Source organism: Thermoascus crustaceus (genome assembly GCF_041956765.1).
Source record: "Thermoascus crustaceus strain CBS 181.67 unplaced genomic scaffold VTN00scaffold_2, whole genome shotgun sequence".
Classification (NCBI taxonomy): domain Eukaryota; kingdom Fungi; phylum Ascomycota; class Eurotiomycetes; order Eurotiales; family Thermoascaceae; genus Thermoascus; species Thermoascus crustaceus.
In genome coordinates this window covers 555697-570019 of record NW_027192528.1, presented here as the reverse complement: position 1 = coordinate 570019, position 14323 = coordinate 555697, and the positions used below count along the sequence as shown (strand labels likewise).

The 14323-nt window shown below is 49.2% G+C and overlaps 5 protein-coding genes across 5 annotated transcripts; 4 read left to right on the top strand and 1 right to left on the bottom strand.

Moving 5' to 3' along the window:
- Positions 1 to 694: 694 nt before the first annotated feature.
- VTN00DRAFT_3713 (uncharacterized protein) lies at positions 695 to 2951 on the top strand (the record flags this gene model as incomplete). Its single annotated transcript, XM_069430061.1, has 4 exons — positions 695 to 870; positions 932 to 994; positions 1053 to 1921; positions 2818 to 2951. The coding sequence occupies 4 exons, from the start codon at positions 695 to 697 to the stop codon at positions 2949 to 2951; spliced, it is 1242 nt and encodes a 413-aa protein (XP_069289234.1).
- A 2389-nt stretch (positions 2952 to 5340) lies between these two features.
- Positions 5341 to 7457, top strand: VTN00DRAFT_3712 (uncharacterized protein; the record flags this gene model as incomplete). The annotated part of the gene is made up of 6 exons (XM_069430060.1): positions 5341 to 5432; positions 5482 to 5670; positions 5761 to 6391; positions 6450 to 6572; positions 6624 to 6704; positions 6759 to 7457. 6 exons carry the CDS (start codon positions 5341 to 5343, stop codon positions 7455 to 7457), a joined length of 1815 nt encoding a protein of 604 aa, XP_069289233.1.
- Positions 7458 to 8266: 809 nt separating this feature from the next.
- Positions 8267 to 9301, bottom strand: VTN00DRAFT_3711 (uncharacterized protein; the record flags this gene model as incomplete). The annotated part of the gene is made up of 3 exons (XM_069430059.1): positions 8267 to 8965; positions 9067 to 9226; positions 9282 to 9301. The coding sequence occupies 3 exons, from the start codon at positions 9299 to 9301 to the stop codon at positions 8267 to 8269; spliced, it is 879 nt and encodes a 292-aa protein (XP_069289232.1).
- A 250-nt stretch (positions 9302 to 9551) lies between these two features.
- On the top strand, positions 9552 to 10529 carry VTN00DRAFT_3710 (uncharacterized protein; the record flags this gene model as incomplete). Its single annotated transcript, XM_069430058.1, has 3 exons — positions 9552 to 9671; positions 9739 to 10362; positions 10422 to 10529. 3 exons carry the CDS (start codon positions 9552 to 9554, stop codon positions 10527 to 10529), a joined length of 852 nt encoding a protein of 283 aa, XP_069289231.1.
- A 1266-nt stretch (positions 10530 to 11795) lies between these two features.
- Positions 11796 to 13658, top strand: VTN00DRAFT_3709 (uncharacterized protein; the record flags this gene model as incomplete). The annotated part of the gene is made up of 5 exons (XM_069430056.1): positions 11796 to 11962; positions 12031 to 12309; positions 12372 to 12547; positions 12602 to 12963; positions 13038 to 13658. The coding sequence occupies 5 exons, from the start codon at positions 11796 to 11798 to the stop codon at positions 13656 to 13658; spliced, it is 1605 nt and encodes a 534-aa protein (XP_069289230.1).
- Positions 13659 to 14323: the final 665 nt, after the last annotated feature.

The window sequence follows — 14323 nt, the reverse complement described above, 5'->3', positions numbered from 1 at the left end:
ACCTGGGACAGTTCTGGCGCCCGCCCCTTGCGTCGATGCGTCGGGCGCGTTCTGCAGAGCTGAGGGGAGCTGAGATATGCGGCGATGCGGCGTGCCTGAAAACAAAAGCTGGGATGGCACGAGGCTTGGCTCGGGCTAGCGTCGACGGGGAAAGATACGCCGGCCCGACCGCTCTCCACGGCGCGCCGAGATCTCCAGTATGACGGTCTCGCCGATTCGCTGCAAGCCCGACTCGGATCTTTTCTCCCTGCTCTTCTGACGCGCTCTGAAGCGCATGTGCCGAACTAATCTCTTCTAGTTTTCTTGTCCACCAGGGAGCTGCTAATAGAGTGCCATCGCGCTTGCAGCGTCTGTTTTGCCGTTCGTGTCAAATGAAGCCCTAAGCTTCTGCTTAGATGTCTAGACTTAGTGCCTAGTGCACAAGTACCTGGCTGCTGCCGGTTTGCTGCTGCAAGTTGCTGGGGGACAGTAATTATTTTCTTCTCTGAGAATTTGATAGCAGTCGCATTCTGGTACAACGTTTCTGCCACAGACATACTGTTCTGGGTACCATTACAGGTAAACATGAGCGGACAGTGCATTTATCTCTGAATGATTAACTATTTGGGCCCTTGATATACAATTCATAGAGACAGAAATGTAGGTTTTCTGATGCCCGCCACTATACCAGCCTATTGACTGTTCCTAGTACACTATGAGTGAGGACACAGGTCCTAGTTGGGAGCCAAAATGTGTGGCGTCAACTTCGTCCAGCGAGTTTGCTTCTGAAGAAAGCATTTCTATGGACGAAAGTGCAGACAAGGCTTCGCGCTCTGCCACACAAATTAACAAAACATGGTCGGATTCGAATTACTTCAAGAGCGCAGAATGGTATGTTTTCTCATTTTTGTCATGTTAAATATGGAAAGCTTCTAATTCGATTGAATCATAGGTCTCCTGATGGTACGACGGTGATCACTGATTCTGCTGATCACCATATTCGAACCTTTGTTCTGTTAGTGTCCCATTGCTCTACTGGACTTATTTTTCAGTAAACGAGCTGACAGCTCTAGACCTCCAGATCTTTTGGAAGAGAGAGCAACGCCACTCCACTTATCCCCTTATTCCACCTTACCGTCAGCAGAACCGACCTACGCAACGGCCATTTATCCTTACTATAACCTCCAAGACCCATCAACAACGTTATTACTTTCGTCAGTCCGCGATCACCCAATGAGGCTAACATCCGCACTTGCACCCACAACTCTGGCAACTTATTCTCTGATTAATCCATCAACGGAAGCCTTCATCACGCCGCATTGCATCCTGTATCCGCCAAGTTTAGGCGGTACTCATTTTCTTACCGGGTCAGACAGCCTTATATGTCTTTTCGACGTCTCTCGCACTGGTACTGAAGGTCCACTTTCCATGATGCCGACCATCCCTAGCAAACGCAGGCAGATTGTCGGCGGCGGTGTCGGTATGAAAGGGATCGTTTCCGCAATGGCTATAAATCCCAGCGGGGATGGTGTATTAGCCGCTGGCACATTCACCAGATGTATCGCACTTTACAGCTCGAATGGCAGTGGTGAGCTGATTGGCACATTCACCGTTGCGAAAACCGAAGCCGACCGTCGTATAGGCGGGAAGGGAGTTACGCAGCTCCTCTGGAGCCCTTGTGGGAGATATCTCTATATTGTTGAACGGAAGAGCCATGGAGTACTAATCTACGATATCAGAGTGACTGGACAACTTCTGGGATGGCTCCAGGGGCGCAAGGCGTTTACTAATCAACGCATGAAAGTGGATGTGATACCTACCGGTGAAGGTGGTTCTCATGAAATTTGGGCAGGCGGAACCGACGGCGCCATGCGAGTCTGGAGGAATCCGGCTCATTCGATTGGTGCAAAAGAACCGGATTGGGAATGGAAGGTTCATGATGGTGAGTCTCTTGGAACAGAATGACTACGTATACGAGCTAATCATAGTATTATAGACCCGGTAACCAGCACTGTATTGCACCAGACGGGGAGCGTAGTTGCTACTTGCTCTGGCCAGAAATATTTTCCAGATTATTCTTTTGCTGACGAAGAGGGCAATGTGCCCTTACCTGCAAAGGGTGACAACAGCTTGAAAATCTGGTCTTTGTAGCACATCCTCAATTACAAATCTGAACAATTAATGAAGACATGGACGATCTACGAAATACTCTTATGTTTATCTACTCAAGAAATGGGATCAGCAATGGGCAGCCAAGTGGCTGAATATACTGCCTTTCTCTCGACTGTTCATGTAGGACTAAAGGCCATTCCACGTATAAGACAATCGCTCGACCGCTCATCAATGTGAAATGCTTCTATCCTGTGACTCAGTGTAGCGGACGGAATTCTCAAACAATGTCTAGCACTGGCTTCTCGGAGCTGGCCCATTGCGGCATGCCTGCAAGCTCTCACATTGAGCTGACACAACATTTCGCAGCATCTAGACTCTGAGACCATCTCTCTCACGGTCTTCGGCTATATTCCACACCGGCATATCCTTCTCATTTCCAGCGAACTGTACGCCACTGCTGCAAAGTCAGTATCGAGTCGTAACCTCAAATGACTTCGAAGAGTCCAGCTGCTCACCCACTCCCGCCGTGCCAGAGCTCGTTACTCAGGTACGGTATAGGTATAAGCTGACGTCTCTGCACACTGGGACTCTCATTTCCGTCGCAACGAGTCCATGACAGTAGAGGGCTTGGAGACTGTACTGCAAACCGCGGGCCGTTTGCACACTCAGCTGAGGAATCGAGGGGGCTTTCTTTCATGGGTGTTCCCATGTTCCCCTGCGTAACAGGGACGGGTTTAGCCGACGCAGTCTGCACGAAGACGGCCACGACAATGGTTATAAAGCTGAAGAGCTGGCACTGCATGACGACTGGATCGGCCGAAAGGCTTTGGGAGTACTTTGAACGAGTAGATAGCGGCTAGGGTTCGGTTTCGTCGACGGCAACGCTAGAAGAAGCTTGATTGACGTCTCGAGAGTCCTCTGTGTTTGTAGAGGTTTATCTTATGTAAAAGTGTAGGTGTGTTTCTCGAATGAGCGTAGCTAGTATCGTCTGCGGAATTGATGAATCGAGACTCTAGCAGTGAGCGAATGCTGAAAGTATCGAGATAAAGATGTTGGGAGTAGTATAACACACTAGAGGAACAACTCGGGTCAGAAACAGATACTTATGAGTTAAAGTGTAACAACATTACCCAACACTGAAGGAAAGAACATCTCGATCGCAGTTTCTTGAATGTGTGCTTCCGTAAATAAATAAATAAAATCGATATACCGCATGTCGGAACACGAATATCCGTACTCAGATAGTATCCACGGACTTCTCATCGAGAGCATACCCCAGAGAGCATTCACAGGTCAGAAATTCCATCATCACCATGTCCTTTGTGGCGAACCTTTTCGATTCCTTCAGACGAGGAAGTATATCTGCTGCTTTTAGCCGTTTATAAGTCGATGTTGTTTTCTTGGCATAATGAGCAGCTCCGTTTACCCAGCGATTTGCCGGCGAAGGGAACGACGTTTCTCCCGCCGTGTATGAGATTTGTAATCGCAATTCGCAACGTGCAAGCTTGAGAATTCGTCTCTGCGTCTTTCTAATTTTTTGGAAGTATTTCCATCTCTCTGATTGACAGATGATGCTCCCAAGGGTTATCAGGTCCTTAATATTTGCCTTAACATTTGTGCTTCACACTCAGAATTCCTTCTGTGAAGTTCCCGAATAATCGTGCTTTTGTAACTACCATATGTTAATGGAGATCCACAAATATGAATTATGTGGTGGAATCCTACGATTATGACATGATGCATTTATGAAATCATCAGACTCTGCATCCTCTACTGTGTTCTTCCTTCTACCCATGCCTCCATCCATATCTCTATGTGCAACAATGCACCTGTGCTCATCTCAGTCTTTTTTGAATATGTCACCCTTTCCTCACCCAGACCTGAGAAGGCGAGAGAGACTCTCCGTGGCTGCGCTTCACAAGTGTCCATGTGCGGGTGCTGGTCCACACGTGGATGGTGAGGCTCATCACTTACAAGGACCCTTTTAAGTCCTCTGGCGATCATTGTCTCCTCCAGACCGTGTCAGTATCTCCTAGATTCTTTGATTCGGATCCCTCGTCGTTTGTCATATTGCTTTGTGATTATTTCTAGTAACTGGGGTGGAAGATTCGAGAATGTATGGAATCCTCTTAGCTCGCATCGAGGGAAATCGTCGACGGTGCCATCCTTTACGAGAGTGATACCCGAATGAGGCGCTGATGACAGTGAGAGTGGCACTCCGGATTCTGGATGCTGTGGCTGACTAATAGCAGTCCTGTTACGTTAGCTCTACTGTATCGGGAGAATCAAGTCGAACCTTTCACATCAGAAGGTCATAAGATGCCGAATGGATGATCTTATCGCTGAAGCACTGAGAAAGCTTGTATTTGATGGCTTAGATCAGTACCTGTGCATACCTCCAGTTTGTCCGCTGTCTTGCTCGCCATGCTGAACAAATATTATTGGCATGCTGGGCATATCATCCCTTAAAGCTAAAGCTGCAGCTGACATTAAAGGCATGAAGCCAATCAACAAATGCAACACTCATGCTTTGTGCCCAGGAAAGCATTATTGAAATATTCAAAACTGTGTATGACCCTAGAGCTGTCTATCAGGATGCATTATGTGCCTTTCTAGATGCGTGTGGGACGAGGTCTAAGAGTGTGAAAGCCTATTCAGGAGCTTCCCAAAAGATGGAGGCCTCCTTCACTGCATCAAACTCACCAAAATGTTGCGGAATTCACTGCCTTGTCTTCCGGCTGTCTTCGACAGCATATTCTTAACTGCGCACAAAAGGCCCTCCCCCACAAATTCATGAATTTCTCAACGTCGCCCCGAATACTTGGTCAAGCCTTATCGTCACCTCTGATCCACACACTTTGACGTCTTCAAACCATCCCCTCTGTAACTCTCGAGGAGTTTGATTACACTGCCTGTGTTGGTCTTGCGTTCTGAATCTGTGTTCTGCATTGTCGCACCTTGAAAGCCTGCGTTGCGGCTTTTCTGGTTCATTCTGACACGATCCTCCTGTGCTTATTGTGTGGATGCTGAGGCCTGCGCCGAGACTTACTTGACATCAACACACCACCTCAGGTCTTCTTGTGCTATCACGACAACGCCGGGACCTACGCTGCGATCTGCACGGTATCAACACCTAATAACTATCTCTGACTTCTTGGTAGGTATCACGAAAAAGCAGAGGTTTACGCTGAGACTGAACAACCAAAACCTATCGCCTACCTCTAGCTCTTCTATCAACCCTGAGATAAAATGGGTTCACACGAAGAGGAAGTTCTCGACCACAACCAGGGATTCTTCGAAGCGGAGTTTGAACACTCCACCTACGTTTTCGACAATGACACGTGAGTTGTTAGCCCCAGGGTGTTTGTAGACTTCTAACTCCTAATACAGGGACTGGGAGAATTTGAGCAACGCACCTCAAACGCTAGTGTCGTCCTTAGGAGCTGGGACTGGCGTCAAAACGCCTAAGAAGGAGACAATGTCTCCTGTAGGAATACCTGAGGAAATTCCTGAGTCAAGCAGTCCAGCCTGTGGGCTCAGCCAAGTAGAAAGGTCTAGCCCAAGGAGTGACAAAGTCGAGTATGAAATCCCCACTCAAGAACAGAACAATTTTTGGATCGTTAATTACAGAATTTTCGCGAATGCTGATGGCTTTTCTTTGACTTGTAGGGCCTCCTATTCCGAACTAGACGTGGGGTCAAGCCCCGGTGTATTCTCGACAGCCCTTGAGAATCTTTCTAACCCAACTGGATCCGGCTATACAGTGAACAACCCTGTGAACCTTGACTATTTCCAGTTTTCAGTTAATCGTTCTGGCCGCTCCAATGAACTTTGCTCGACTCCGAATGCTCGCACTCGCGCTGCCACAATGACTGCAATGCAGGTTTATTCCAGCGGGGGCAACAGAACCTCGAATGCCGTGGCATATACTGATCCGAGGCCCTCTTTCGAAAGCAAGAATGCTCGCCGCTACAATGACAGTGGAGATACCGATTACATACCTCCCGAAGTCGAGCTCCCTAGTTACCAGGAGTTAATGGATCCTATCACTAGTGGTGTTGATATCAATACGCGTTTCAGCTCGGTTGAAGAAGCGAACAACAGCTGTCGTAAAGCATTTGACATTCCACATGACCCTACTATCCCATACGCCATCGAACAGAAGAGAGCGATAGTGAGGGCATTGTGCAAAGCCATGAAAAGCGTTGATCATGCTGAAGACAATCCTGGCATGGTGAGACCGTTTGCAGAGCGCAAGTATTCTGACACCAGGATCGAGATTGCCTGCTGGAACATACTGGTGAGTTCGCAGCTTTAAATATTATAGAGCCTATATGATATGTGCTGACATTCTTTAGGAGTCTTGTATTGAACGCCACACCACAGGCCCATTGCTCGCAGCGTACGACGTGAAACCCAAGCAGAGTGGTGATATCCCCACATTTGGGCAAAGGATTCAGAGAATCATTGAGGGTCTCATTGTAAGTAAAGGATAAAAAAAGAACTAATTTAAATGCTGACTCTCTTTGAAGACTCAGAAGACTATTTGCAAACATTTGCTAGATCCGTTTTACCTTCTCACCTTCATCGATGATCCAGTTGGCTCCCGGAGGGTAATTCCCACATGACACAATTTGTTGCAGTACATAACTAACTACCTCGTCTAGCGCGTGATTGCAAACAAGACATTGAACAAACGCAAGGGCGAGGTTATGATTGCCGGAAAGCAGGCTTTATGCCATACGAGGGTCAGCTCGACGGCGAGCGGCAGCGTTTCCGGCCACATTGATTCCGACGATCCTTTTGTCCAGAACAGTCCGCTCCGGACTCCTCGTAATGGCCGGACCCGTACCGGTATCCTCAATGGCGATGGAGAGGTAATGACTCCGGATAGCGTCAACCGCAGGGCAATGAGTGCTATGACTATCAGCAGCCCGGCGATGTCATCTCCTGTACCCGATGAGCTTTTCCAGCAAGGTTTGGTTTCGGGGACTTCCTCTTTCCATGCAACACCGGATCTTCGACAGATGAACCGGTCCTATGCTTCTAGCCCGGGACACTTAAAGGGAACCCGTCAGGATCATGCGGGAATCCCAGCTAATCTCCCCCAACAGTACCGTGGTGCTTATATGGCTCTAACTGACCCTTCGTTTCGTCGTCCTCTTCCGAGGATGATTCCTCCACGGCGCATGACAGCACCGACATCTGAGTCGCATACAAGTGAGCCGTCAACGCCTGCTCCCGCCACTCCTCCCAATAGGACGAAACCTTCTGCCAGCACGTCCGGCCATCGTCGTAAACGTTCCAGCTCTGATTCTGACGACTCCGAGTACCTGCCGCCTTCAGTTAAGAGAGCTCAGCGTTAGACACGCACTGCTCGCTGGGTCGTATATCGAGATTGACATCCTACGATAGGTCTAGAGACTTTCATGAAACCTGAAGAGAGTTGACCAAGGCGTCTGGGTTTATCCTTGCTCTTCCGTATGAACCTTCGAGATTTTATGCATTTTGTTTTCATTCCCCCCACGAAAAAGACACACATGCACACACATCTTTTGATTTCATGCTTTTAATTCATCCCCTTTTCGAACTGATTCCCATTTCCCCCTTAAACTGTTTCTCTTTTTTCAGGCTTGGCCCCTTAATAGTTTTGCATTCTATTTATTTTGTCTTTCGATGCTGGTTCTGATAGTTGGGATATTTCCATAAGAGACGACTGCGACGACATGACACGACTGAAACGACCAATGAGATACCCTACTGCTTGGCGGACCCCTTTTCCTTTTTCCTTTTCTGGCGCTGGTATTATGCGGGCTGTAGTTGTTGCTCTGTTCATTCTCTTTGGAGGAGGATATTACAGCTCTCATAGAGTGAATTGGCAGAATGAGGCACTTTACGGGATTTTCCGGTTACAGATTGATTCATGCCGGACTTTTGCGACTCGGATACACAGGTTGATGAAAGCTAGATAGCTATTGGTCTCTTTTCTATCGACTGGAAGCACTCTGAATGTGCAAGTTTGACACACATGTACATACCATTTCCTCTATGCATTATGCCTGTCTTCATTCCTATTCCGTACCATAGCAGATTGCCCAGTGAGCTTTGATTTTTAAATCTACCTGGTTCTTCTCTTGCTCCTACCTTGCAGTACGTCTAGAAATACATGACATGCCTATGCGACAACGATGCCGTATCTCTCGTAGGGGAAATCTTCTAGGGTATAAAGCAGATCCGCCCATCCGTCGTTAATCTCACCGGGCTTTCCAGACCCGCGTACGCGCCACGATTGCAATTCTTCTGCCTCCTTCTCTGTATCTGACTTCTCCTCGTCCTTGTGCTCACCCGTCAGCCCAGCCAGGACCTCCTCCTCACGGCCCTTGTACTCTTCCAGCAGATCCTTATGTGGGCACCATACAACTCTCATCCCCGCTCTCCGTCCCGCCTCAACGCCGGGGACAGAGTCCTCAAACACCAGACACTCCTCGGGTTTGATCTCCGGTTCCCCCTTCTCCCGTAGATCCTTATTTATCGTCTCCAGCGCAAGCAGGTAAATATCCGGGAGGGGCTTCCCCCGTCCCTTTCCGATCCGGGGATCGTCGCCCAGGACGCGTCTCGAGTCTGGAAACGCGGAGAAGACGTCCTGCAAGTGGTCCGTCTTGAGTTGGAAGTTCTTGCTGTGCGAGGAGGTGGCCAAGGCGAGGTACACGGGGTGGTCGGTGTCTTGAGTCGCTTTCAGTTTGGAGAGGAGCGTCTCGACTCCCGGGAGGGGTTTGCAGGTCGGGAAGTGTTTGATCTGGAGCGCCTTTTGCTTCTCTAGGTATTCGTCCGGGGAGATGGGCAGTTTGGCCCAGTTGTGGAAGATTTTACTGGCCTATATTTTAGGAGTGATAGACAGGTTATTAACTGTCTCATCTGGAGGGCATGCGATTATGTCTGGGTTAGGGGTTTGTAGATAGAAGGGGGTGTAAGAACCTCTGGCGCCGGCCGTCCTTGTAACTGTGCCTTGATGGTCCAAGGCAACATTGGCTTGCCGTATTCCTGGAGAATCTCGTTCGTGATCACGGTGTACTTGTCCTCCGAGTCGATCAGCAGGCCGTCCATATCGAAGAGACATGCCCGGACGCGGGGCAGCCTGCGGGGCAACAGTCAGTGCGGTGTGGTTTCGGCGGGTTTGGTGCATGGCTTACTCGGGCGTTTTGGCTGCCATTATGGATAATTTATAATGACCCAATATGTGCAAAAGAACGTAAGATGAGGGAATCGAAGCAGCCCGGTAGAGGTCTGCCGGACGTTTGTTGAACCACCTCGGATCCCGTCGTTGGTCTCTGTACGGATCGTTCCCGCACAGACGGCGCGGGGAAAGGCGGCATGCCGACCGCCAGCTGTTTCGCCGCCCGCGCAAGCTAAGCTCTCTCTGATGATCGTCGAGAGTCTCCCCCTTCTTGGACGCGTGCAAGATGGCGAAGGAAGAGGCTGCCTCAAAATCTCAGGACCCGAAAAATTGCCCTGCCGCTGATAATGAAAGTGAAGACGAAGACGTCTTCCACGATGCCCGGTTCCCCGCGGAGGAAGAAGCTGTTAGTTCTATCACCGGTTCCTGGAGAGCTCTATCATCTACCTATGCTAACTCTGGCTACCGAACAGAGACTTTTGAACGAGTCGCATGCCCAAAAGGCAGAGGCAAACAAGCTCTTTGCTGCCTCCTACTATGACCAAGCTATCTCTACCTACGATCGCGCTCTCGCGTCCTGCCCGAACTACCTCGATTACGAAATCGCCGTTTTACGGAGCAACATCGCTGCCTGCCACCTGAAGCTGGAGGACTGGAAAGCGGCTGTAGATGCTGCAACTAAGAGTATAGAATGCCTGGATAGATGTCTTCCGGAGGCCGCACGGAAAGATGGTAACAAGGCATGGAAGAACGCGCAAGGTGCTGAAAGTGACTCGGGTGCCGTGGTCGAGCTGTCAGGCGAGAATGAAGAGTCGCAGCAAGAGGAGCTCGAGCGTCTTAAACAGCACGATGAGCGCATGGAAGACCTCAAGCGGATACGCGCGAAGGCGCTCATGAGGCGTGCAAGAGCGAGGTCGGAGCTTGCTGGGTGGGCAAACTTGCAAGGTGCTGAGGAGGACTACAAAGAGCTTATTGCTATGGATAATCTGCCGCCCTCAGACAAGAAGATTGTGCAGAAAGCTCTCAGAGAGCTTCCGGAGAGGATCAACAAGGCGCGAGAGAAGGAGATGGCGGAGATGATGGGCAAGCTGAAGGATGTGAGTATCTAAGAGCGCGCATATTTTATCTACCAAAGCCATGCTGATTCTCTTCGCAGCTAGGAAACGGGATCCTAAGGCCGTTTGGCCTGTCGACGGACAATTTCAAATTCGTCAAAGATCCGAACACGGGAGGCTATAGCATGAGCTTTGAGTCTGGGAGATGAGCCTCTCAGATACTATATATGTATCCGTTCATATCGCTACTCGAGGAGCACCCTGTCCTACCAAGTATTTGGGCCTCGAGGTAAAAGTCCTCTGGCGGCGCGGTTCCATAATGCTACTATATACCAGATGTGGTGGTACACGTCCAATTTCCAGTCCGGATGAACCAAGGCTCTCCGCTGTCTCTCCCTGGATTCTAAAGAACAGCATGCCTGTTGTTTCGCAGGTCTTTGGTGGCCGTATAATCATCCATACCTATTACTTGGGAACTTCGGCCACCGTACTACTTTGAAGACTGCTCAGAAAAAATCACGACCTTGTACTGTATGTCTGCTCCACCAACAGTCGAGCATCTCCTTTCTCGCGTGCATGTCTTGGCATGCATTAGAAGACAGAAACACTTCACCATGGCTCCCAGGACCCCGGTCTCGAACGAATAATTAAATCCGTTTCGTACTACGAGGCTTCAGCAGCTGTGTCTCGCAGAGTGAACCCCACTTAAGCAACAAGTGGGGAAGGAAATATATATACCAAGGGTATGTTTGCGAAATTCTCAGCAGTTGACGCAGTAGGATAAGTGCATGCATGGTTTATTCCGTACTGGTATGCAATTGGATTAAATGATAAGCGCTTCCAGCCACTTAATTATCGTAGGAAATAACATGTACAGTAGATCACAAGTTCGTTGGGCCTCTTGTTGCCCAGTCCGCGCGGATGTGGGGAAGTCTGCGGGGATCCGCATTGGAGAAATCCCGACATCGAGTTGATGCAACTCACTGGACACCTCCTCGGCTTGCAATTATAAGTCGTTGATTCATTGGCATTTCTTAGAATACATTCACAAAAGGTATATGTCCAGTAAGATCTTCTTAGTTACACACGCGTGTCATGACATCCTCTATTACTTACTACATTTAGGATTTCGGCCATCACGGGCAAACCCCGGCAGATCCTTAAACCCGGAACTATGTTGACTATGGAGCTGGAGGGTCTTGAACCCACTTGGACACGGAGAGGCACGCGAATCCTGCCATCTAAGCGGAACTTGAATACGGCTTTTATCTGACTAAGAGGTGAGGGGCACATCCATTATTTGCGGCGTAATGGAATGGGGACACCTGGGTGGCGTCCACATGATATTAAGGCGCCCATATATTGACTGCCTCTCTATCCGACGTACATGCGCTGCGGTGCCACTGATCAGAATAATTATTCAAGTTTGCCGACAATAAGAGACACGTATATCGTGTGCATTGTTTTACGAAGAAATGACTACCACACTTAGAACTACCTCGCTGGGCGAGATCCGCGGCAAGGTCGCCGACGGAGTAGTGCAGTATCTTGGTATAAAATATGCCTCGCTGAAGAACAGGCTTGCGGACGCCGAACTCATTGAAAAACGCGAGGGAGATGTCCTCGATGCGACGAAGGATGGGTAGAAGAGCACCTCTCTCAAAAAAAGATAACTTTTGCATCATGGCTAACTTCAAAAACGTTGTCCAGACCGGCTGCCTCTTCGTTTCTTTTCGGCTGTGACTTGGAGCAGAGCGCTATTCAACATACTCTTCCGCCGAAGGAGATTCCCCAGTCCGATCTCGACTGTCTAAACTTGAACATTACAGTCCCTGAGGGCACGACCAGCGCTTCGCAGCTCCCTGTCTTCCTTTTCATCCACGGTGGTGGATTTGTTATCGGGGCGAACTCGTGGCCGCAGTTCGATTATGCGCGGTTTGTCAAGCTCTCTGTGGAGAAGAAGTTGCCCATTGTTGGAGTTTCGATAAAGTGAGGACTATTGAAGATCTTGTCCCGCATATAGGGATTTTGTCGCTAACTGTTCTCGAAAGTTATCGTCTTGGTGCGTTTGGGTTCCTCACATCAGAGGAACTGCGTAACGCCGGTTACAAGGCCAACAATGCCATTCGGGACCAGAGGGTTGCCATGGAGTGGGTGCAGGAGCATATCCAGGATTTCGGAGGAGACCCAGACAATGTCACTGTCGCGGGTATGAGTGCTGGAGGAGGTGAGTTTCCCATATTTGGCTTAAAAGAAATAAAGACGTGCTTATCCGTTTTAGCTTCTGTGACGCTCCATCTTCATTGTGATAAACCACTGTTCAAAAGGGCCATAGCCATGAGTGGCACTTTTCTGGTTATGACACCATTGCCCTACAGCGTCCACGAAGCTGGCTACCAGCAAGCTATGAAAGCTTTGGGATTGGAGAATGCAACGCCTGATGAAAGAATCAAGGCGCTCCTCGAGACGCCACCGCAGGATCTGATCTCGAAAATCCCGCCATCCGTTCCTATGCTTCCCGCACTTGATGGAGACCTGATCCCCTTCGCCCTTACATATGCCCAAACGGCAAACAAAGCCCAGCAGACTCTGAAAGCAAAAGGCTGGTGCAAAGACCTACTTATAGGTGATGCTCAGATTGATGTAGGTCTACTGCTCTTCTACTGCTGTTCTTGTCTTTCGTGCTTCTGCTAACGATATGTGTCCTATCTAAAAAGGCAAACATCTTCGCAATTCTCACACCACAGATGAAGGAGGACGCTGCTAAAAGATTCGTTGCCGCTATACGCAGTGTTCTTTCAGCCCACTCAGCTGAAGCGGAGGAGATTATCAAGAAATACGGACTCTCAGAGGACACACCAGACGACGAGGCATTAACTGCAGTGCTCGACTTCATGACTGATGTATCTTTCTTCGCCCCCGTTCTGACCTTCGCACGAGGTTGGGGCGGCAAGGCCTACGTCTACTATTTCAACGAAGCCAACCCCTGGGACGGGCCCTGGAAGGGCCGTGCATCTCATATCCTGGACCTGGCGTACCTGTTCCAGAACTACAGGGAGTTCTTGACCCCAGCACAGCAAGCCGTCGCGTCCGCCATTGCGGCGGACTTCTTCAAGTTCTGTCATGGGGTTGCCCCGTGGCCTGCGGTTAAGGATGGTGACATCGAGAATGGATTCACAGCCCGTGTGTACGGCCCAAGTGATGCGAAACCGGCTACTAGCACAGTTTTGCAGCCATATGGTGGAGAGAGCATGAGGAGGAGTATTCTTTTCGATTACGCTGACAAAGTGCCGCTAGATGACCTGGCGAAGGTGGCCGTAGCTTTCAGGAGCGGGTAACTAGGAAGATGATGTACAGGCATACGTAGCTAAGCTCCTTTTAAGTTTAGAACGTTATTTGAGGTACCGATAATGAACTTCGTTATGGTATCGTACCTTCTGACATGTTCAATTCGCCATCCCGCAAGTTTCCATAAAGTGAGATTTACCCATCGAAATATCGAAAGCACCTACTTCAATATATCAGTAATCGTGCGATTTTTAAGCCCAAGCGCTAAGGCAATGTGGCGCAGAAGCAAAGGGGACAAGCTAACGTGGAGCTCTCTATAACTCTAAATATAGACCGTCAATATCAAACATAGATCAGCATAACGGGAAACATAAAAAATACCTAAATTGGTTCCATAGTGGACCGGCCACGGAGATATGCATTTTCCACTCGCCGGTCAGCTTCAGCGACAATCATCATTTTGCGTATTTAGGTAAGGAGTCCCTGTAGCGGGCATGCAGTACGTGCGTCGCAGCTCTCAGCGTTTGTGCTCATATATGCGATTACACAATTAGAGAGCTGCCTGCCGGTCGTTGTTGTTGAAATGGGGCCAATTGGGATGGTGGCCATGTAGTGAACCAGGGTCAGATGCATTGATTGCATCTTCCCTTGGTCCCTAGCAGGTTCCCGTCGAACATCTCCAGAAACTTCAGGTAGTAGTTGGATCTGATTCATG